Here is a 23208-nt window from a genome sequence, read left to right as displayed (position 1 = left end):
GCATTGAGAGAAAGACAATTTACACTTTTAATGTCCAGAAAGCTACTAAAGACAGTTCATGTGACTACAGTGGTTCAACCTTAATGTTATGAAGCGACGAGAATAATTTTTGTGTGCCAAAAAAAACCCAAAAGCGACTTTATTCAACAATATCTAGTGATGGATGATTTCAAAACACTGCTTCATGAAGCTTTACGAATCTTTTGTTTCGAATCAATGGTTCGGATCATGTATTAAACTGCCAAAGTCATGTGAACTATTGAAATTTCAAAACACTTATGACGTAACAAAGCCTCATTTACTGAAATCACGTGACTTTGGCAGTTGTTTGATGCACACTCTGAACCACTGATTCAACAATATCTAGTGATGGGTGAATAAAGTTGTTATTTAGTTTTTTTGGCACACAAAAAGTATTCTTGTCGCTTCATAACATTAAGGTTGAACCACTGTAGTCACATGAACTGTTTTAAACACGTCTTTAGTAGCTTTCTTGGTATTTGAAAGTCTAAGTTAACTTTAAAATATAAAATCATAAAATGTTGAGAATAATCAGATTTTATAGGATTTCTTCTAGAATATATTTTTTTAAATTTCACAAGTTGCACTTTAGTCTTATTTTGTTTTCATCTTAAAAATAAATTTTAATGATGTTGTGTGGATACTTTTTACAAAACCAACCATGAACGTAATTTCATAATGTTACTGTAGTGTTGGCTGCAAAATTAAGTTGTATTTACAACTGCAACTAAAGTATAATGTTTCTCAAAGTTGTAATTGGTTCGGTTACAATGTAACCAGACTGCAACCAAAATACAACACTGTGTAATGGGAAAACATTTTGTGCTTGCTGGGGAAATCGCTGCTCATGTTGATTTTTTTGTTGAATGTTAAATGTACTGCATATGTGGAATAAAGCAAAAAGAAAGAAAACTAAAATGGTATTACTCATGTTTTAATACTTACAATACTTGTAATAATTCTTAATTTATTGGATAAAATATTAAACTCACATTTTGTTATAAATAATATTCGTTTTTTATTACAATATTACTGTATAGAAAAAGAAAACCTCTAAAACAATTTTCATGAATTGTGACAGAGTAGGCTATGATGCAGTGCTCGTCTATTTCCACTAGCTGTCGCTGTTACTGCACTGACTGTCCACACGTGCGTTTCTGTTCTACACTACAGTCAGAAAGTCTGTAAGTTTGTTATTTTTCGATAAATATACACGAGATTAATGTTGTCATTCATGTCTTGGAGGTTTCAATAGCAACTATCAAACGGCCCATATGAATTCATGTCGACTTCGCTGTTTGTGTTGACTTTAAGGTCAAAATTTAACCGTCATATACGGTCAAGAAATTATTAATACCAAAAAAAAATATTTTGACTGTAGGTTATTCATGTGTTTTTAGAATAGCTGTTTTGGATTTTTGTGAAGAAATAGGTTTTGTTTTTAACATCGAAGGGAAATTCATGTTTTGTAATAAAGCAATAAGCCCCTGGTTTACAGTTAATTTACAACGGCTAAAGTGCGTTGTTATGCACGACGCGCGGGAAAGTGCCTAAAACTCCCTTAAGATGTTCTAAATTAACTGTAAATCACGGCTTAAGTGGTCTTATTGCTTTTATAAAGATTTTATGGCAAATTTTCATAAAATAAACACAGACACAAAAAGTTAAATAATATTAAATAAAAAAATATTATTCTTCCGCCAAACAATGTAGTTCTTCGGAAGCGGAATGACTCTGTGGCGCAGTAATACTGATGTAATGCGGTCACAGACGAATGCTGCCTTCACGAGCTGTCAGAAATGTGATAAATTCCCACTTCTTAAGTCGTGATTTGTGAATTGGTGGGCGTAACGTTACATGTGCAGTTTTTACCTAGGAAACTAGTATTTACGATGATTCTGAGAGCACAAAAGCATTTACAACAGCTTCGAACAAACACAGCTCAACCAATCATAATCAAGCCATTTTATAACATAAAAATTACACTATACTTCAAGCACGAATGTTGAAATGCATGGATAAATAAAAAAAAAATTGAATACTTAGACAAACTGAACATTTACGGTGCTTATTTGTCCTTTGATTTCATGGAAAAGAGCAGCATGAACATTCTGCAGAATTTGTCCATTTATGCTCCACCGAAGAAAGAAAGTCATATGGATTAGGAACAACATGAAGGTGAGTAAGTGATCACTTACAGCATAATTTGTCCACGTATTCAATTTACTAGACTGGATTGTATAATATTGACATCACAGATTATATATGAAGCTTTCTTCTTCCCAGAGAGACACATGCCAGCTCTTACAGTACACGTCACTGTGAGCCCAAGCGCTCTGTTGTACGTCTGACTGAATGGAGGCTTCAGACAAAACAACACTCTTTTATAATGGACGAGCAGCTACAGTGTGCATCTAAAAAAAGATATGAATGAGTATATTATTGGCAAGAACAACATTACTTTCATTGTTTACCGTAGTAGAAAGCACATCCTGCCTCTTACTGTCAGAAGTTTACTCAGCATCATATTTGTTCACTTGATAATGTATTTTAAGGGTTTATGTTATAACCTATAAAATCAGTCATTATTAGTTTATTTATGCTGAAATAATGCAGGTAATCTAATCCAGTGGTTAAAACAGCCTTAGGGTTTGATCATTTCTCTTTTATTAATGTAGAAAACAAAAAGTCTTACAAAGTGACACATGAGTGCAAAAGCCAACAAAGATACAAACTGTACAATCAAACACTAAAAATGTATTTATAAAAACAATGGACAACAATCCAACTCCTAATTCTGACAATTTCAAAATAAATACTTTTATTTTATTCTTCATAAAATTATCATTCTGTTAATGCAGTTGTCGATAGAAAAATGTGTATCTCCAAAAATATAAATTTTCCATGTGATGTTTCACAGCTCAGGCCAAGTTTTGTTAAACAGGTTTGTGTCCTAAATCTGAATAGAACTGAAATGAAGAAGCTGATTTTGTTTATAGAGCAGCAACATGAAAAGAGCAACAAAAGGTTTCAGAATGTTAGTATACTTATCTAGTATACATAATATATTAATTCATATATGCTTATGTATATAATTGACAGTGTAAACTCAGAAAAATAGCTTGATTCAGAGTAGAATCTGAGGCGAATACTACTGGCCTAAAAGTTTAAAGAATATAACGCAATGATGAACGCATGCTTTTTTGGCAGCATTGATTATAAAAGAATTTTCCCATTCATTTTCTCTATAGGATGAAAAGATGAAGAAATTGTATTTAATTTCTTTAATGAGGCAATGAACTACTTAAGGCATTGCAAATAATTGAAGCAAAAACAACTGTACAATATAAAACTATTGACTTAAAGTCACTGATTATAAAATATATTTTAGGTTTATATGTAAATAAATATATTTATGATATTTAAAAACTAATGTTTAATACAAATACAAGTATTTAAATGTACAAGTATTAGTATGTGGAAAGTAGGGAGACTTGATTAATTAATTTGCAGTGCATCATGGGACTTCTCTGATTGATCTCTCCCCAGGATTATGGGTAGTGTTTTTGAAATCACATTTAATTCTACGGAAACATAACGCAGCACTTCACTCGGCAACTCTGCACATCATTGGTAAGATTTTAATTCTTTATAGAGAAAATGATTGGTAGTTTTGCTTCCAACTGTGGTATTATATTGAGATACCTTAATAAATATCTGTGGAAATGTATTATTACCCATGACTGACTCCACAGTGATGGGGAATGTGCAAAATAATCAGACTCCTCAATGGGAAAGTTCTAGTAGGGATTTAACTCCTCTGGCACTAGACGAGAGTCTTCACTTTCGACGTAGGCGGTGAAACTGTTGTTCTGAGAGCTCCAGTCATAGCTGTCCGGCGTAAGACTGTGAATGAAAAGCAATGATGCATTAAACTGTTGTGGTCAAATGAATCCTCTGGTGCTCCTCATTTAGGGGTCACACTCATACCTTGATGAACCTCAATGAAATAAATGTGCTATATTATAATATACAATAATATTTTTCTTTAATATTTTGCATTTTGAGGAGATTTTAGGGTACTAAATAATATTCACCTTTAAATTATGCACCATTTTATTTTTATATAAAATATCACAATTTATGCAGTGAGTCAAAAATAGAGCAAAAGTATTTAAAGTTCACTTCAGAATTAAATTGTCTTTTTTTCTTCAGTCGAAAAGAAATGAAGGTTTTTGAGGAAAACATTCCAGGATTTTTCTCCATATAGTGGACTTCACTGGGGTTCAACGGGTTGAAGGTCCAAATGTCAGTTTCAGTGCAGCTTCAAAGAGCTCTACATGATCCCAGACAAGGAATAAGAGTCTTATCTAGAGAAACCATTGCTCATTTTCTAAAAAAAATAAAAATTATATACTTTTTAACCACAAATGCTCGTCTTGCTCTGCTCAGTGATGCGCCACGCATTACTTAAAGGTGCCCTAGAACCCCTTTTCACAAGATGTAATATAAGTCTAAGGTGTCCCCTGAATGTGTCTGTGAAGTTTCAGCTCAAAATCCCCCATAGATTTTTTTTTTATTCATTTTTTTAACTGCCTATTTTGGGGCATCATTAAATATGCGCCAATTCAGGCTGCGGCCCCTTTAAATTCTCGCGCTCCCCGCCCCCGGAGCTCACGCTTGCCTTAAACAGCATAAACAAAGTTCGCACAGCTAATATAACCCTCAAAATTGATCTTTACAAAGTGTTAGCCATGCAGCATGTCTAATCGCATAAATACAGTATTTATTTGGATGTTTACATTTGATTCTGAATGAGTTTGAGGCTATGTTCTGTGGCTAACAGGCTAAAGCTAACATTACACACTGTTGGAGAGATTTATAAAGAATGAAGTTGTGTTTATGAATTATACAGACTGCAAGTGTTTAATAATGAAAATAACGACAACTCTCTTGTCTCCGTGAATACAGTAATAAACGATGGTAACTTTAACCACATTTAACAGTACATTAGCAACATGCTAACGAAACATTTAGAAAGACAATTTAAAAATATCACTAAAAATATCATGTTATCATGGATCATGTCAGTTATTATTGCTCCATCTGCCATTTTTCACTATTGTTCTTGCTTGCTTACCTAGTCTGATGATTCAGCTGTGCACAGATCCAGAGGTTAATACTGGCTGCCCTTGTGTAATGCCTTGAACATGAGCTGGCATATGCAAATATTGGGGGCGTACATATTAATGATCCCGACTGTTACGTAACAGTCAGTGTTATGTTGAGATTCGCCTGTTCTTCGGAGGTCTTTTAAACAAATGAGATTTATATAAGAAGGAGGAAACAATGGAGTTTGAGACTCACTGTATGTCATTTCCATGTACTGAACTCTTGTTATTCAACTATGCCGAGGTAAATTCAATTTTCCATTCTACGGCACCTTTAATCATGTTGGAAAGGTCACACGTGATGTAGGCGGAAGTACCACGGTAAGGCAAACAACTCCATCTAATTTAGTCCTCCAACATCGTTGTTTTACCTTTTTTGTAAAGGGCGTTTGACTTAGGGCCTGTTTACTGGTCACTTCATGCATTTTCTCTGAACGGATAGCTATCCAATCGTGAAAAGACCGGGTCTAAATGCCTTCCGAAATGCATTCGAGACGGATATAAATCCGATCGCTCAAACCACTTCAGGAGGTGGTCTGGGATTCATTTCAGTCAAAACTGAACAGGTCTAAATGCATCTGGTTGCTGAAACCACATATTTAAATTGAACTCCTCCCAAAAATACTAAAAATAAACGCATGAGAGTGTGTTATATGCTAAATAACATGTTATAGACAGATATGACAGCGCTACTGCATCACGCATCGCCACAGAGGAGAATCTCTTCAGCAAGACAACGCGCAAACTGCCACAAATCAAACTGAGAGAAAGTCGCAGGCGCTCAAAATACAATCGTCTTCATTAAAAGTAATGAGACTAAATGATCTTGCTGCCGCGCTCTCTACTTGGGTAAAGTTGGTTTTATATTTGCACATTCGGACTTCTGATAAATTCAGACTTTCCAATAAATGTGCAATAAATTAATGTTTGCGAATTTTAAGCAGCGACATGATATTGACAACCAACGACTGTCAACTTACAACATTTTTCACAGTCGATCAAAATAGGCAAGTATTGTTTTAATGGCATATTTACTTGTGAATGTCCACTGAATGTCCAATGTAGTGTGATTAACAAGGCTATTGAATACGGATGTCCGAAAGTGCGAATATAAAACCAACTTTACCCAAGTGCGCTCGCTCTGCAGTCTTTGATTTTGTAATTAGCTGATCAATAAAATGCACCTCATATTTGTTGCTTTCAGTGATGTGAACTCCATGAAATCTGCATATAGCGCGGGAATTGAAGATTGGATTTATATCTGTTTTGCGAAGACCATATGTGGCCAAGTGTAAATGCAATCGTTTTTATAAATCAGATAGCTATCCAATCAGAGAAAACGCATGAAGTGACCAGGTGTAAACAGGCCCTTAGTCTTTGCATGTTCGCTTTGTAGACACTTGATCGGTGCTTCCGCCTACTTCATGCGTGACCTTTCCAACGTGATTACGTAATGCGTGCAAGACGAGCATTTGTGGTTAAAAAATATATATATGTGGGTTTTTTTTTTTTTTTGAAAATGACCGATTGTTTTGCTAGATAAGACTCTTATTCCTCGTCTGGGATCATGTAGAGCTCTTTGAAGCTGCACTGAAACTGACATTTGGACCTTCAACCCGTTGAACACCAGTGAAGTCCACTATATGGAGAAAAATCCTGGAATGTTTTCCTCAAAAACCATTTCTTTTTGACTGAAGAAAGAAAGACATAAACATTCAAATTGTAATTCTAATCCTTTAAAATCCACTGAATTGGTGTCATCTGGTGGAAAGAAATAAAGAAAATCATCTGTAATGCCATGACGTAACCACTATAAAGCCCTATATAAATATATATATACAGGGTTGTGTATTCCATAGTTGCTGAGAACAGTGTTTTCAGACATAATTACTTACTTTTGTTTGGTTTTGCATTTGCATTTTAGACTGAGCATCAAACTTGACTGACATACCTGGCTTGAATGTTTTGTGGGATGATACTCCATGCGAGGTCATCATCGCTGTCATAACGCCGGGGGTTGTCAAAGAAATAAGCTCTAGATGAGAACATGTGCCCGGGGATCACTGCTGCACTCTGAAAACCAGAGAGATGAGAGGGTCAGTTTTCAGCATGCTATTGAAAATGTCATTTATTTCTATGATGTATAGTCTTCAGTGTCACATCATAAATCTCGTACCCGATCCTGAGCCGGCTTACGAACTCTGAAAAAGAAGACCACCAGGGAAGTGGGCAGCAGCTCCCAAACAAACAGAATCACTCCAAAAACCACGTAACCAGCGTCACCTAATGTCGACTTCAGATCTGCCTGTAGAATAAAGTTAATCAGCAATATTGCCAAATTCATCAAGACACATTAATTCATCAAAACGAAAACAAAAATACTAAAGACGCTAGCTCAATTTACTTGCATTTTAAATGCATTACTTTAACCACAATTTTATTCTGTGGTAATTGGCATTTGATGCAATTGTTAAAAAATGTCACTAGAGTTTAATTTGCATTGAACCTGGAACATTTGTTCCCTTTCTGTTATGGGCATTTGGCACGTACTTGGTCTGATACGTTGTACCAGTCGTAGTTGAATGAGTTGATGCTCTTGATTTTTGTCAGTGCCAGCACCACTAAGTTGTAGCACGCACGGGACGAGTACAGCAGGATCACTGTCACTCCGATTACAGTCACCTGACACACAGATGTTCCCTAGACAGACGAGATGAGACGTGACATTCAGATCTGACTCAATTCTGGTACGAAACACCATCCGATTAATTTTACAATGGATAAAATATACAGAGATTTACATTGACTTTATGATCTATTCCACTCTGTGGAGGTTTAAATTGAAAAACAATAACAAGAACAACTAAAATCAATTTAAAATGTTAAATAATCTTGATTTACATACACAAGTGGACTTGGGAAGACTGGTGCATTGTCAAAAGACAACAAACTTTCTAAGACTGACACCAGGGGAATGCATAGTAAATACTTTTCCATACTATCTTTTTTAAAGAGACCATTTCCTTCTGGTTAGCCCATTAAAATGCTTTGCCTTTTGAAATGGATAATTCATTTGTTCAGATGTTCAAAAACTTGCAAGCCAACTAACAGGGAATGATCTCAGACCTTTAACAAACTTTCTGGCAACACAGCAAAATCCCCAGAGTTAAATTAACTCTACTCAGAGTACGCATGGTCCCTCTCTAAATAGTGTTAAAATAACAATAAAGCAGAGTTAAAGTTAATGAAATAATTAAGCAATTAATTAAGTGATGATTGTACATTAGTGATGAACACCTGCTGTTAACAAGCAGAATCACTGAAGAAAAGAGAAACACAAGAACTACAATTGACTTCAGTCACAGCCTTATTAATTGCTTAATTATCTCATTAACTTTAACTCTGCTTCAGTGTTACTTTAACACTATTTAGAGAGAGACCATATGTACTCTGAGCAGAATTGATTTAACTCTGGGGATTTTACTGTGAAAGTTATGAACAAACGTTCCTCTAGTAACATTAATAGAATATTTGTTTAGAGTTATCTGGTCTTTAATAATGTTCTCCAAATGTCCTTAATAGAGTACTTTTTCTTGAAATGTTTTAGTTGGATGTTCATCTAACATTTTTTAAACGTTACTACTTGTTTCAGAATGTTCAGAGAACATTCAAAAGTAACATTCTCATAATGTTTGCAAAATGGAATGTTCCTTTAATGCTTGAATAACTAAGAAAAAAACATTTTTAAAACATATGACACTTTTTGAACATTCAGAAATAAAAAATTTTAACTTGATGGAAAAATATATTGTTAGCTCGCTTTTTAAAGTAAAAGACAAAAAACACACCCGTCTTCTTCTGTATTATAGTATATTCATGTTGACTTTAATCTTTCTGTGTAACATATCACAGCTTTCATCTATTTTAATTTGTCGTATTTGTGTCTCGTTACCTTGGACTCCAGGTAGATGTTGGCCAAAGACATCTTGGCGATCTTGTAGAGACACAGTGAGAGTGAGACGGCACAGAGGACAAACAGAGTGTCGTTGATGGCCACACGCACCAGCACTACAGTCTCTGTGTCGGCCTTTGTCATCTTCACCAGCAGCGCACAGGTCAGGTTCACCAGCAGGAAGATGATGCTGATGCACAGGAACAGCAGGTACAGCGGCAGCCTGACGACACATGACAGCGTTTATTACGAGTGCAGCTCTCAATACAGAGTTCAGTTAAATACTGTGTAACATGCTGCTAGTGCATTACAGTAGATATATATATATATAATGTATGTGTGTGTGTGTATGTGTGTGTGTGTATATATATATATATATATATATATATACACACACCGATCAGGGATAACATTACGACCACCTTCCTAATATTTTGTTGGTCACCCTTTTGGACCTTAAGTCCTGTAAGTTGTGAGGTGGAGCCTCCATGGATCGGACTTGTTTGTTCAGCACATCCCACAGATTCCCCAGATTGGATTGAGATCTGGGGAATTTGGAGGCCAAGTCAACACCTCAAACTCATTGTTGTGCTCCTCAAACCATTCCTGAACCATTTTTGCTTTGTGTCAGGAGCATTATCCTGCTGAAAGAGGCCACAGACACCAGGGAATACCGTTTCCATGAAAGGGTGTACATGGTCTGCAACAATGCTTAGGTAGGTGGTACTTGTCAAAGTAACATCCACATGCAAAGTAAGCGACACACACGCACCCGGCCATCCACGTGATGTAAAAGAAAACATGATTCATCAGACCAGGCCACCTTCTCCCATTGCTCTGTGGTCCAGTTCTGATGCTCACGTGTCCACTGTTGGCTCTTTCGGCGGTGGACAGGGGTCAGCATGGGCACCCTGACTGGTCTGCAGCTATGCAGCTCCATACGCAACAAACTGATGCACTGTGTATTCTGACACCTTTCTATCAGAAACAGCATTAACTTCTTGAGCAGTTTGAGCTACAGCAGCTCGTCTGTTGGATCGGACCACACGGACCAGCCTTTGCTCCCCACGTGCATCAATGAGCCTCGGCCGCCCATGACCCTGTCGCCGGTTCACCACTGTTCCTTCCTTGGAGCACTTTTGATAGATACTGACCACTGCAGACCGGGAACACCCACAAGAGCTGCAGTTTTGGAGATGCTCTGACCCAGTCGTCTAGCCATCACAATTTGGCTCTTGTCAAACTCGCTCAAATCCTTACGCTTGACCATTTTTCCTGCTTCTAACACATCGACTAAATGTTCACTTGCTGCCTAATATATCCCACCCACTAACAGGTGCCGTGATGAAGAGATAATCAGTGTTATTCACTTCACCTGTCAGTGCTCATAATGTTATGCCTGATCGGTGTGTGTGTGTGTGTGTATATATATATATATATATATATATATATATAATATATACATTTTATGGATCCATATTCACCTGTACTTCTGAAGTTCTGGTGAATATTTATACTTGGCCTTGAAAATGACCTGTCCCAGAAAACAAGCATGTTAGTGTAAATATCACATGCAAAAAGCATTTTTAAGCCAAGAATGACACATTCAGGATCATAACATTCAGGTCACCACACACTTTCATCATAACATTGTTAATGCAAGATTGTTAAGCAAGCGTTTCTCAGTATTACATAAGATCTGATTCAGGCAGTGTGAGGGACTAAAGTGTGTTATTATATACTGTAAAGAGTGAAAATGTGCAATTGTTAACTTAATAATCTATTTCAACCTGATCTGACACTTATTATCCAGTTCATTCTACAGTAAAAGCTCTTTTATTCCAAAAAATGCACTGTAAAAAACAGTGACAACAGGATAGTATTTTTCTTAACTGTTTGTTGAACATTTAAAATAGGCCTATGTATTGTTAAATTTAAATCAGTTGGTGACTCGCTGTAAATAATTCACAGGTTTTTTACTGTAGTGTTTTTTACAGTGAGTGTAAATGCATCAGACCGCAGTGAATGATTTCACTTCTCTTTTTTTACTCATGCTGTACTCCCACATATATGATTCATTTGCATAGGCAGCTTTAATCACAATAAAACAGGAAGAATATTTCTGTACTGCAACATCTCTAGCTGCTTTTGAACAGTGTGAATTGTGAGAACGTACAATACATGAATTGACATAAGCACTAGTGTAGGAGTGAATCAATAATAACAGCTCTCTATAATTTAGATATATGATATATGCAGCAAATATCATGGATGGAGATTTTTTTTTTCTATAATGTACAGTATGAATACATAATCCACACTGAGAGAGATTAAGATGCTGTTATAAGTCAAGCTGATTAAGAAGACAGACATGAAAAATGACAGGTTTTACTCCTGAGATAAATCTTAATATATATATATATATATATATATATATATAAAAACAAACAACACAATTATTAAAACAAACTAAAATTTAAAATAATATCTCTATTTCAAAAGATTGAATTATATGTAATATAATAATATATAATATATATGTATATATTTCAATATTTTCAATTAGATATTAAATTTTAGTTTTTTTGTTGTCTTTGTCTTTTTATCTAAAATGTAAAATATCTCAATGAAATTGAAATATATGTAATATAATAATAATAATAATATACATATAATAAATATGTATTTCAATATTTTGAATATATTATTTTACATTTTAGTTTTTTGTTGTCTTAGTCTTTAACTAAAATGTAAAATAATATATCATTCAAAATATTGAAACATGTAATATAATAATAATAATAATAATATATAGCCTATATATATATATATATAAACAAACAACAACATTATTATAACTTTAACTAAAATGTAAAATATGTAATTCAAATTATTGAGAGGAAAAAAAATGAAATATATTAAATATATTTTATATAATTATATATAATTAAAAAAAAAATTATATATATATATATATATATATATATATATATATATATAAAATAGAGGCCGCATTGGACAGTTGGCCAGTTTTTAACCTTTAGTTATTAACCCACACTTTTTGATGTGATGAATAAAATTAAAACAGACAAATGCATTACATACAGGGTTGCAAAGGCACATTGGCAAACATCAAACCAGTTTAAATGTAATTGATACCAAAATAACACTGGAGGTGGTTGGATAAATAAAAGAGTGATTGATGTCAAGTGAAAAGGAAAGTCGTTTCAGTGTTAATACATTTTAGTGAAAGATAAAAAAACAGATAATTTCTTCTTAGAATGAATAATGCATAATAAGAGCAGGAGCAGTATGTCCAATATATTTTACTGTTAGTGTAATCCGCTCTCATAAACTTACATGTGACCTGCAGTCTTAAAACCAGATTTTACCATCACCACAATAGCAAGGTTCAAAGGACACTTGTGTCTAACTCACCTGTGCGAAATAAAGATTCATGAGGCTGAGCGTGAAGAACTGCAGGCAGACGGGAAAACAGTAGAGCAGCCAGAAAGAGAAGGGTCCCAGTGTGTTGGCTGTCACGCAGTTTCTGAAATAAAATGAGAAGAGCAGTGCACGCAGAGCCGCCCACAGCAGACACAAGAACAGAAACACAGTCTGGTAGCTGAAGCGCTTGTGTCGGTATCGCAGCACCAGCCACAGCTGCGCGTACACGAACGCAAAGAGCAGCGAGTAGAAGACGGTGTACGCCACCGTCAGACCCAGCTTCACGTACGGCGGTACGGCCGGGCTGAATGTTGGCAGAGGAGGGAGGGACTCGTTCTCCATGGGTCTCTTTTCCTCCTGCCCTGGAGAAGGAAGTCTAGAAGGGGCTTTTCCTCGTCTGCCGGCTTCTGCAGCTCCTCCTTCTCTTGTTAAATCACTACAGCCAGCGGTCTGCTGCAAACCAGCTTGCGAGAGTGACTGAGAAGGACTGGGATTTAGGGGAAGGAAATGAGAAAGAAAGAGGAAAAGAAAGCATGCAGCACTTCCTCTCGTGGCGCTGGAGTGCATGAACCGCATTCAGCTGGCAGGAAGGCTCATTGTGCAGCGGGCAGTGAAAGCAGGAGGGAGGGAGGGAGGACGGCCCCTCTGACGCTGTGTTGACGTGCTGTAATGTACCTTTAACCCTGCATTCAAGCTTCCCAGCTCTGACAAACTCCCACGGGATGCTCATGGTTCTTTCTCTTCCCAAATTTGACTGTTTACAGGTTTGCACATACAGTGGTGGTCAAAAGTGATGTCTGGATTATGAAAATTTAATCTTTACCCTTTATTCAAATATGATTAAAAATGTGTTAAAGGTTTTGTAATCATATTGCGTTGTGCTTGGAGTCAATTGTATTAATTGCAATAATGACGCAATGAAACATTCCAAATTGTGCGACATAATTTTTGGCCAGGCTGTCATACAAAGAAATTATGAAAACACTTTAAAAAACACTGCTTACATTTAAGCTTGTTTAACGAATATTAGAAGTAAAAATTAAACATTTAGAAGTAATTCAAGTGTAATCGACCAGTCTCTGTTGTCCTGTTTCCACTGTAACAGCGCTGGATCTCTTGCCGGAGATGGCTCGCCTTTGGCGAGGAAACTGCTAACTTCAGACCACAGTCTGCGTTTCACTCGTAGCCGAAAAAGTCTGTGACTGACTCCATAACCTGTCCATAAATAATCAGTGTACAATTCTGAGAACATATTTTAACATCCTGAGTATTTATATTCTGTATCTTTTTGAATAAATTAATCATAAAATTTTATGCAAGGTATAAGATGTTTCAATCACATGAAAAGACTGATGTGACACTCGTTTAGGTGACTTACATCGTGCCACTGTATGCTGCTTTGCATAAAATTAAACAATATACAGAACAATAACAAATTTTTAGAGAAAATAAAACGTACATAAACCTCTATTTTACTGAAGACATGCAACAATTTGACGGAGCTGCACTACTCTCTTTTGCGCCCTGAATAGGGATCTGGGTAACACGAAAACTATCCAAACACCGGGTTGTTACGTCTGATCCAGGATCTGGGTAACACGAAAACGACCCAAACACCGGGTTGTTACGTCTGACCCAGGATCTGGGTAACACGAAAACGACCCAAACACCGGGTTGTTACGTCTGACCCAAGATCTGGGTAACACGAAAACGACCCAAACACCGGGTTGTTACGTCTGACCCAGGATCTGGGTAACACGAAAACGACCCAAACACCGGGTTGTTACGTCTGACCCAGGATCTGGGTAACACGAAAACGACCCAAACACCGGGTTGTTACGTCTGACCCAGGATCTGGGTAACACGAAAACGACCCAAACACCGGGTTGTTACGTCTGACCCAGGATCTGGGTAACACGAAAACGACCCAAACACCGGGTTGTTACGTCTGACCCAGGATCTGGGTAACACGAAAACGACCCAAACACCGGGTTGTTACGTCTGACCCAGGATCTGGGTAACACGAAAACGACCCAAACACCGGGTTGTTACGTCTGACCCAGGATCTGGGTAACACGAAAACGACCCAAACACCGGGTTGTTACGTCTGACCCAGGATCCGGGTAACACGAAAACGACCCAAACACCGGGTTGTTACGTCTGACCCAGGATCCGGGTAACACGAAAACGACCCAAACACCGGGTTGTTACGTCTGATCCAGGATCCGGGTAACACGAAAACGACCCAAACACCGGGTTGTTACGTCTGACCCAGGATCCGGGTAACACGAAAACGACCCAAACACCGGGTTGTTACGTCTGACCCAGGATCTGGGTAACACGAAAACGACCCAAACACCGGGTTGTTACGTCTGACCCAGGATCTGGGTAACACGAAAACGACCCAAACACCGGGTTGTTACGTCTGACCCAGGATCTGGGTAACACGAAAACTACCCAAACACCGTGTTGTTACGTCTGATCCAGGTTCTGGGTAACACGAAAACTATCCAAACACCGGGTTGTTGCGTCTGACCCAGGATCTGGGTAACACAAAAACTACCAAAACACTGGGTTGTTACGTCTGACCCAGGATCCGGGTAACACAAAAACTACCCAATCACTGGGTTGTTACATCTGACCCAGGATCTGGGTAACACAAAAACTTCCCAAACACTGGGTTGTTACGTCTGACCCGGGATCTGGGTAACACAAAAACTACCCAATCACTGGGTTGACTGGGTTGTTACATCTGACCCGGGAGCTGGGTAACACGAAAACTACCAAAACACTGGGTTGTTACATCTGACCCAGGATCTGGGTAACACAAAAACTACCCAAACACCGGGTTGTTACGTCTGACCCAGGATCTGGGTAACACGGAAACGACCCAAACACCGGGTTGTTACGTCTGACCCAGGATCTGGGTAACACGAAAACTATCCAAACACCGGGTTGTTACGTCTGACCCAGGATCTGGGTAACACGAAAACGACCCAAACACCGGGTTGTTACGTCTGATCCAGGATCTGGGTAACACGAAAACGACCCAAACACCGGGTTGTTACGTCTGATCCAGGATCTGGGTAACACGAAAACTATCCAAACACCGGGTTGTTACGTCTGACCCAGGATCTGGGTAACACGAAAACGACCCAAACACCGGGTTGTTACGTCTGACCCAGGATCTGGGTAACACGAAAACTATCCAAACACCGGGTTGTTACGTCTGACCCAGGATCTGTGTAACACAAAAACTACCCAATCACTGGGTTGTTACGTCTGACCCAGGATCTGGGTAACACAAAAACTTCCCAAACACTGGGTTGTTACGTCTGACCCGGGATCTGGGTAACACAAAAACTACCCAATCACTGGGTTGACTGGGTTGTTACGTCTGGCCCGGGAGCTGGGTAACACGAAAACTACCAAAACACTGGGTTGTTACATCTGACCCAGGATCTGGGTAACACGAAAACTACCAAAACACTGGGTTGTTACATCTGACCCAGGATCTGGGTAACACAAAAACTTACCAAACACTGGGTTGTTACATCTGACCCGGGATCTGGGTAACACAAAAACTACCCAATCACTGGGTTGTTATGTCTGACCCAGGATCTGGGTAACACAAAAACTTCCCAAACACTGGGTTGTTACGTCTGACCCGGGATCTGGGTAACACAAAAACTACCCAAACACTGGGTTGTTATGTCTGACCCAGGATTTGGGTAAAACAAAACTTGTTACGTCTGACCCGGGATCTGGGTAACACAAAAACTACCCAATCACTGGGTTGTTACGTCTGACCCAGGATCTGGGTAACACAAAACTTGTTACGTCTGACCCGGGATCTGGGTAACACAAAAACTACCCAATCACTGGGTTGACTGGGTTGTTACGTCTGACCCGGGAGCTGGGTAACACGAAAACTACCAAAACACTGGGTTGTTACATCTGACCTAGGATCTGGGTAATACAAAAACTTCCCAAACACTGGGTTGTTACGTCTGACCCGGGAGCTGGGTAACACGAAAACTACCAAAACACTGGGTTGTTACATCTGACCCAGGATCTGGGTAATACAAAAACTTCCCAAACACTGGGTTGTTACGTCTGACCCGGGAGCTGGGTAACACGAAAACTACCAAAACACTGGGTTGTTACATCTGACCTAGGATCTGGGTAACACAAAAACTACCCAAACACTGGGTTGTTACGTCTGACCCGGGAGCTGGGTAACACGAAAACTACCAAAACACTGGGTTGTTACATCTGACCCAGGATCTGGGTAATACAAAAACTTCCCAAACACTGGGTTGTTACGTCTGACCCGGGAGCTGGGTAACACGAAAACTACCAAAACACTGGGTTGTTACATCTGACCCAGGATCTGGATAACACAAAAACTTCCCAAACACTGGGTTGTTACGTCTGACCCGGGAGCTGGGTAACACAAAAACTACCCAAACACCGGGTTGTTACATCTGACCCAGGATCTGGGTAACACGAAAACGACCCAAACACCGGGTTGTTACGTCTGACCCAGGATCTGGGTAACACGAAAACTATCCAAATACCGGGTTGTTACATCTGATCCAGGATCTGGGTAACACGTAAACTACCCAAACTCTGGGTTTTTACGTCTGACCCAGGATCTGGGTAAGACAAAACTACCAAAACACTGGGTTGTTACATCTGATCCAGGATCTGGGTAACACGAAAACTACCCAAACTCTGGGTTTTTACGTCTGACCCAGGATCTGGGTAACACAAAACTTCCAAAACACTGGGTTGTTACGTCTGACCCAGGATCTGTGTAACATAAAAACTACCAAAACACTGGGTTCTCATTTATACAAAATCATAATTATTGGAATTAGTATAAATCCCCCTTTTTTTTATTAAAATATAGAAGAGTCTATATAATATTCAGTATATCAGTGCATTCATACAGATGGCCTTACCTTACATGCAAGATGAAATCTAGTACAGTAGCTGGCATTTTAAATTATGAATATTGAGTCGCTTTGGATAAAAGCATTTACCAAGTGCATAAATGTAGCTGTCAGTGACAGTGTAAGAATCTGTCATTTTTGTTAGCTGTCAATCAGCAACAAAACAATAATTAGCATACAGAATATACATTTTATACCATATTTTTTGGTGTTGAAAATTGAAAGTGAAATTATCTTTTTTTTTTTTGGCCAGAGAGAGAGAGAACTTCACTGAGCATGTGCTGAATAAGTGCAGTGTTATTTTAGTATTAATTATATTGTAACATGTATGTTCTGTTTTGTTCTGTTTTGTTATCATGGTGTTTTGGTTTCCCTGTCTGTGTTCCCTAGTTTCCCTGGTTATTAATTAGTTCCCACACCTGTTGCGTTTGACATTGATTATGCTCCTCATGTATGAGCCCTGTGTTTCCCTAATTCCTTTTATCCGGTATCATCTATGTTAAAATTGGTTGTGTTTATGTTTACTCCTTACGATCTTTTGAGTTTTCTGTCATGGATTTAATAATGTTTTCTACTCCTTTCATCATGCGATTACTCAAGTGAGTAAGTGAATTAATATTCTTGTATGCTTGTGTAACCCAATCCAGTCTTACTGTAGCCTCAGTACAGCCTGATTACATCTGTGGTCTAAAGGGTTTGTAACTTTTAATCATCTGTCACTGAATGGACTAACCTCTGGTTTCACCGCAAGCCTCCTGAAGCCGTGAGAACCTTCTCTGTGTCTGCACCTCGACTTGGGACTGTATTGGTGAATTATTGCTTGAATTATTGCTCAGTGACATGCAACTTGGCCCAGATGTCAGAGGTCAAGCAAATCAATCAACAGTGCAGTTATAATCACATTAAGGTCATGTGATGTGGTTATAATGGGGAATAAAATGCATGTTTTCAAGTTTCATATGTCTCAGATTATAATTTTAATCTATACTTTGATTTTGATGTAAAAGTCAGTATCACAGAAATAATGTGTGGAATATCTGATATGTAAAAAATAAAAATATTCTTGCATTATTGTTTGAATTTGAGCCACGTATATGCTGCTTTGTAATGCTTAAAAGTTCATGTAGCAGGATTAAGAAAAATATATTATTAAAAACTCTTCCCATAAAGAGTGCGAACTTGAATTTAATTGGCCACAATTGTAATGAAATGACAGGAAGAGGAATTAAATATGTTAAACACAATCATACAACAGAGGAATTGAATTAGTCCAACACAACAACTAAAAAGTTCCAGAGCAGATTAATTCTCATGTGTTTTGTTCAAGGTTTCCATCTGGTAAACCAACTTCATGTTGCTTTGCTCCACTTTAAATACTTTGGGGTCAATGAGATCATCATGGGAAATGATGTGTTCATTCATCATGGTCTAAAAAATGTAAGTATATAGTTAAACATATTTAAAATAAATACAGATGTCTATAGGTGGAATTTCAAACATTGAACATTATAGTTTAATGTTTATGGAAATAGCCCAAATGTTGTGTGCATGGCAGTATGTTTATGTGTAATTCATATTGGTTATATGAATTTATTTGAACTAAATTCCATTAATATTATGTGTTTAAAGTTAAATTAAAATTACAATTCAGTTCTATTCAAATTTAGGTTCAGTTAAAATCAGAATGGAACTGGAATCTACAATTCATTCTCACTTCAGTTCAGAATTTTTGTAGAGACATGATTGACCATTAGATGGCGCTGTTATTTAATATTACAGCACCTAGTTTATTTGTTTTACCATCATGTTGTTTGATACTAACCCTAATCCCCAATTATCTATAGTAACCATCCAAATCAATTAGTTTACATTCATATTTATCATTGACAGTGAACGATAATCTGGAATGTTCTTGTGTCACTGTTCATTTGTGCACAGTACAGTTAACTCAGGAAATTACTGCCAATTATTGTGCTGTTTCAAAGGGAATGTGATTGTGCCAAAAACAAGGCCATGCTCCATGCTCTGATGGTCTTTTGGATGGTACTCAATTATTATATCATCAAAAGATCAAGCGCTGATGTTTGTTTAATGCCGCTGCTTCTGTAGTGAACATTTATTATGCAACATGATGTTTGTAAGTATAACTACCTGATTTGCTGAGACAATGATAAGCATTGTCATGAATATTAATTAGGTTATGTTGACTGGATGCTCCATGAAAATAACAAAATAACATCAGCTTGATAATATTAATATACTAATAGTGATATGAAATATCCTTGGTTTTAACTGAAAAGATACTGTAAACATAATACAGTTATAATAACACAACAATACTGTGTGTAACCAATTAATAAAATTATTTAAAATAATGTGAAAACTAAAATATATACAAAAAATACAATTCAGTTTCAATTATTGCAAACGCAATTGAGTTTGTTCCCACCTGACCAGCAGACAGAGAAAAACTTCATACAAGTTGAACGTGTTTTATCAATGACAAAATGTTTTAGCGGTTACGTGTTTTATCAAAGATCTCAAGGTACAACTCTGTGGAAACACAACTCAGACTATGTAGAAAACCCTCATGCTCCATCCAATTCACCAGAGTACAGTATGTCAGTTTACTCTTATTAGCTGATAATTCTGATTATGTTCAAAATGGACACATTTATACCGTGGCTTTCCTCTCTGAGAAAACCTCAGACTGAAATCTACATTGATCTATTGATGTTTTCGGACTGTGGAAAAAACTAGCAATCAGGTGTTTTCAATCTCATCTGAAATGAGCAGTGTTGGGAGTAGCACATTACAAGTAACATGCATAACGTAATCAGATTACTTTTTATGTAAAAAGTAAAATAACAAGTTACAAGTAACATGCATAATGTAATAAGATTATTTTTATGTAACGAGTAAAGTAACGCATTACAAGTAACATGCATAATGTAGTCAGATTATTTTTGATGTAACGAGTAAAGTAACACATTACAAGCAACATGCGTAATGTAGTCAGATTATTTTTTGATGTAACGAGTAAAGTAACGTGTTACAAGTAACGTGCATTACGTAATCAGATAACTTTTTTGATGTAATAAGTAACCCATTACAAGTAATGTGCATTACTTAATCATTACTTTTTGATATAAAAACTAAAATAACGAGTTACAAGTAACATGCATAGCATAATCAGATTATTTTTGATGTAACGAGTACAGTAACGTGTTACAAGTAACATGCATTATGTAATCAGATTATTATTTTATGTAATGAGTAAAGTAACGTGTTACAAGTAACATGCATTACGTAATCAGATTATTTTTGATGTAACAAGTAACGTGTTACAAGTAACATGTATAAGGTAATCAGATTATTTTTTAATGTAATGAGTAAAGTAATGTGTTACAAGTAACATGCATTACGTAATCAGATTATTTTATGTAACGAGTAAAGTAATGTGTTACAAGTAACATGCATTACGTAATCAGATTACTTTTCTGATGTAACGAGTAAAGTAACGCATTACAAGCAATGTGCATTACGTAATCAGATTACTTTTTTGATGTAATAAGTAAAGTAATGAGTTACAAGTAACATGCATTACGTAATAAGATTATTTTTATGTAACGAGTAAAGTAACGCATTACAAGTAACATGCATAATGTAGTCAGATTATTTTTGATGTAACGAGTAAAGTAACACATTACAAGCAACATGCGTAATGTAGTCAGATTATTTTTTGATGTAACGAGTAAAGTAACGTGTTACAAGTAACGTGCATTACGTAATCAGATTACTTTTTTGATGTAATAAGTAACCCATTACAAGTAATGTGCATTACTTAATCATTACTTTTTGATATAAAAACTAAAATAACGAGTTACAAGTAACATGCATAGCATAATCAGATTATTTTTGATGTAACGAGTACAGTAACGTGTTACAAGTAACATGCATTATGTAATCAGATTATTATTTTATGTAATGAGTAAAGTAACATGTTACAAGTAACATGCATTACGTAATCAGATTATTTTTGATGTAACAAGTAAAGTAACGTGTTACAAGTAACATGTATAAGGTAATCAGATTATTTTTTAATGTAATGAGTAAAGTAATGTGTTACAAGTAACATGCATTACGTAATCAGATTTTTTATGTAATGAGTAAAGTAATGTGTTACAAGTAACATGCATTACGTAATCAGATTACTTTTCTGATGTAACGAGTAAAGTAACGCATTACAAGCAATGTGCATTACGTAATCAGATTACTTTTTTGATGTAATAAGTAAAGTAATGAGTTACAAGTAACATGCATTACGTAATCAGATTATTTTTTGATGTAACGAGTAAAGTAACGTGTTACAAGTAACATGCATAACGTAATCAGATTATTTTATGTAACGAGTAAAGTAACGTGTTACAAGTAACATGCATAATTGTGGCGAGGGGGGCGTGGTTCAGCGAGGTCTGCAACCGGAGAGAATAGCGGGAGACGCGTGGTAAGTGAGTGGGTTGAATACAAATCACGAACACCTGTTTATCATTCCAGTGATTGGCGCGGAGACAGGATAAGACGCCGTGAGAAGCAGGAGTGTGTGAGAGAGAGGGGAACCGTTGACTGAGTCGAGCCGAGGTTCGTGGAGTGAAGCCCTTGTGGATGGTGTAAACCAAACTTGGAGAGAAGCCCTTGTGGATAGCGTATGCCGAACCTGGAGTGAAGCCCTTTGTGGATTGTTTATTTTCGTTGTTGTGCGTTGCACAGTCTTTCTGTTGAACCGTTTTGATATTCAATAAAGACTCAGTCAGCAGTTGTTCGCCGTCCCTGACCTCTTCCTTCCCCCACTACGAACTTAAGTCTACTACAATAATGTAATCAGATTATTTTTTATGTAATGAGTAAAGTAATGTGCATTACGTAATCAAATTACTTTTTGATGTAACGAGTAAAGTAACGCATTACAAGTAACATGCATAATATAATCAGATTACTTTTTAATGTAACGAGTAAAGTAACGTGCATTACGTAATCAGATTACTTTTTTGATGTAACGAGTAAAGTAACGCATTACAAGCAATGTGCATTACGTAATCAGATTACTTTTTTGATGTAACGAGTAAAGTAACGCATTACAAGCAATGTGCATTACGTAATCAGATTACTTTTTTGATGTAACGAGTAAAGTAACGCATTACAAGCAATGTGCATTACGTAATCAGATTACTTTTTTGATGTAATAAGTAAAGTAATTAGTTACAAGTAACATGCATAACGTAATCAGATTACTTTTTGATGTAACGAGTAAAGAAATTTGATGCATAATGTCTAATTTAGTGGACAGATGATTAATCATAATTTCATCCCAATCTAAAACCAATACTTAGAAAATTTAACAATGAAATGACTCCTTAGATGTTACTTGATGCTTGACATTTTTCATAATTTGTAACCAATAATTGGATCAAACAAGAACTGAAATTCTGAAACTGATCTCTGGATTCCTGTTTGAGCCCATTAGAAATGATGACACATATTATGACATAAACTACCATTGCTGATTTTTGGTCAAGGGAAATGCAAGACTTCTTGAGTCAAATGTGAAATAAACAAACAAACAAATATTGATATATTATATAGATTTGTTTCCCACTGT

General features: G+C 36.7%; 1 protein-coding gene and 2 long non-coding RNA genes across 4 annotated transcripts; 2 read left to right on the top strand and 1 right to left on the bottom strand.

The window, feature by feature from the left end:
- Positions 1 to 1147: 1147 nt before the first annotated feature.
- LOC125276478 lies at positions 1148 to 2441 on the top strand. Its single transcript, XR_007186678.1, has 3 exons — positions 1148 to 1205; positions 2118 to 2199; positions 2308 to 2441. It is a non-coding gene; the product is annotated as an uncharacterized LOC125276478 (long non-coding RNA).
- Positions 2309 to 13716, bottom strand: gpr137ba (G protein-coupled receptor 137Ba). The gene is made up of 7 exons (XM_048203970.1): positions 12583 to 13716; positions 10629 to 10678; positions 9145 to 9367; positions 7743 to 7892; positions 7369 to 7497; positions 7144 to 7265; positions 2309 to 3927 (listed from the first exon to the last, which is right to left on the bottom strand). Exons 1-7 carry the CDS (start codon positions 13165 to 13167, stop codon positions 3822 to 3824), a joined length of 1365 nt encoding a protein of 454 aa, XP_048059927.1. The 5' UTR covers positions 13168 to 13716; the 3' UTR covers positions 2309 to 3821.
- On the top strand, positions 5465 to 22495 carry LOC125276477. Of its 2 annotated transcripts, XR_007186677.1 has the most exons (6): positions 5465 to 5513; positions 7117 to 7288; positions 7803 to 7939; positions 9157 to 9354; positions 18877 to 18986; positions 22107 to 22495. It is a non-coding gene; the product is annotated as an uncharacterized LOC125276477 (long non-coding RNA). The 2 variants fall into 2 exon arrangements; XR_007186676.1 differs by lacking the exons at positions 18877 to 18986; positions 22107 to 22495 and adding an exon at positions 17803 to 18854.
- The last annotated feature ends 713 nt before the right edge of the window (positions 22496 to 23208 follow it).

The sequence above is a fragment of the Megalobrama amblycephala genome, linkage group LG10, assembly GCF_018812025.1.
Source record: "Megalobrama amblycephala isolate DHTTF-2021 linkage group LG10, ASM1881202v1, whole genome shotgun sequence".
Taxonomy (NCBI): domain Eukaryota; kingdom Metazoa; phylum Chordata; class Actinopteri; order Cypriniformes; family Xenocyprididae; genus Megalobrama; species Megalobrama amblycephala.
This window is presented reverse-complemented; position numbering and strand designations above follow the sequence as displayed.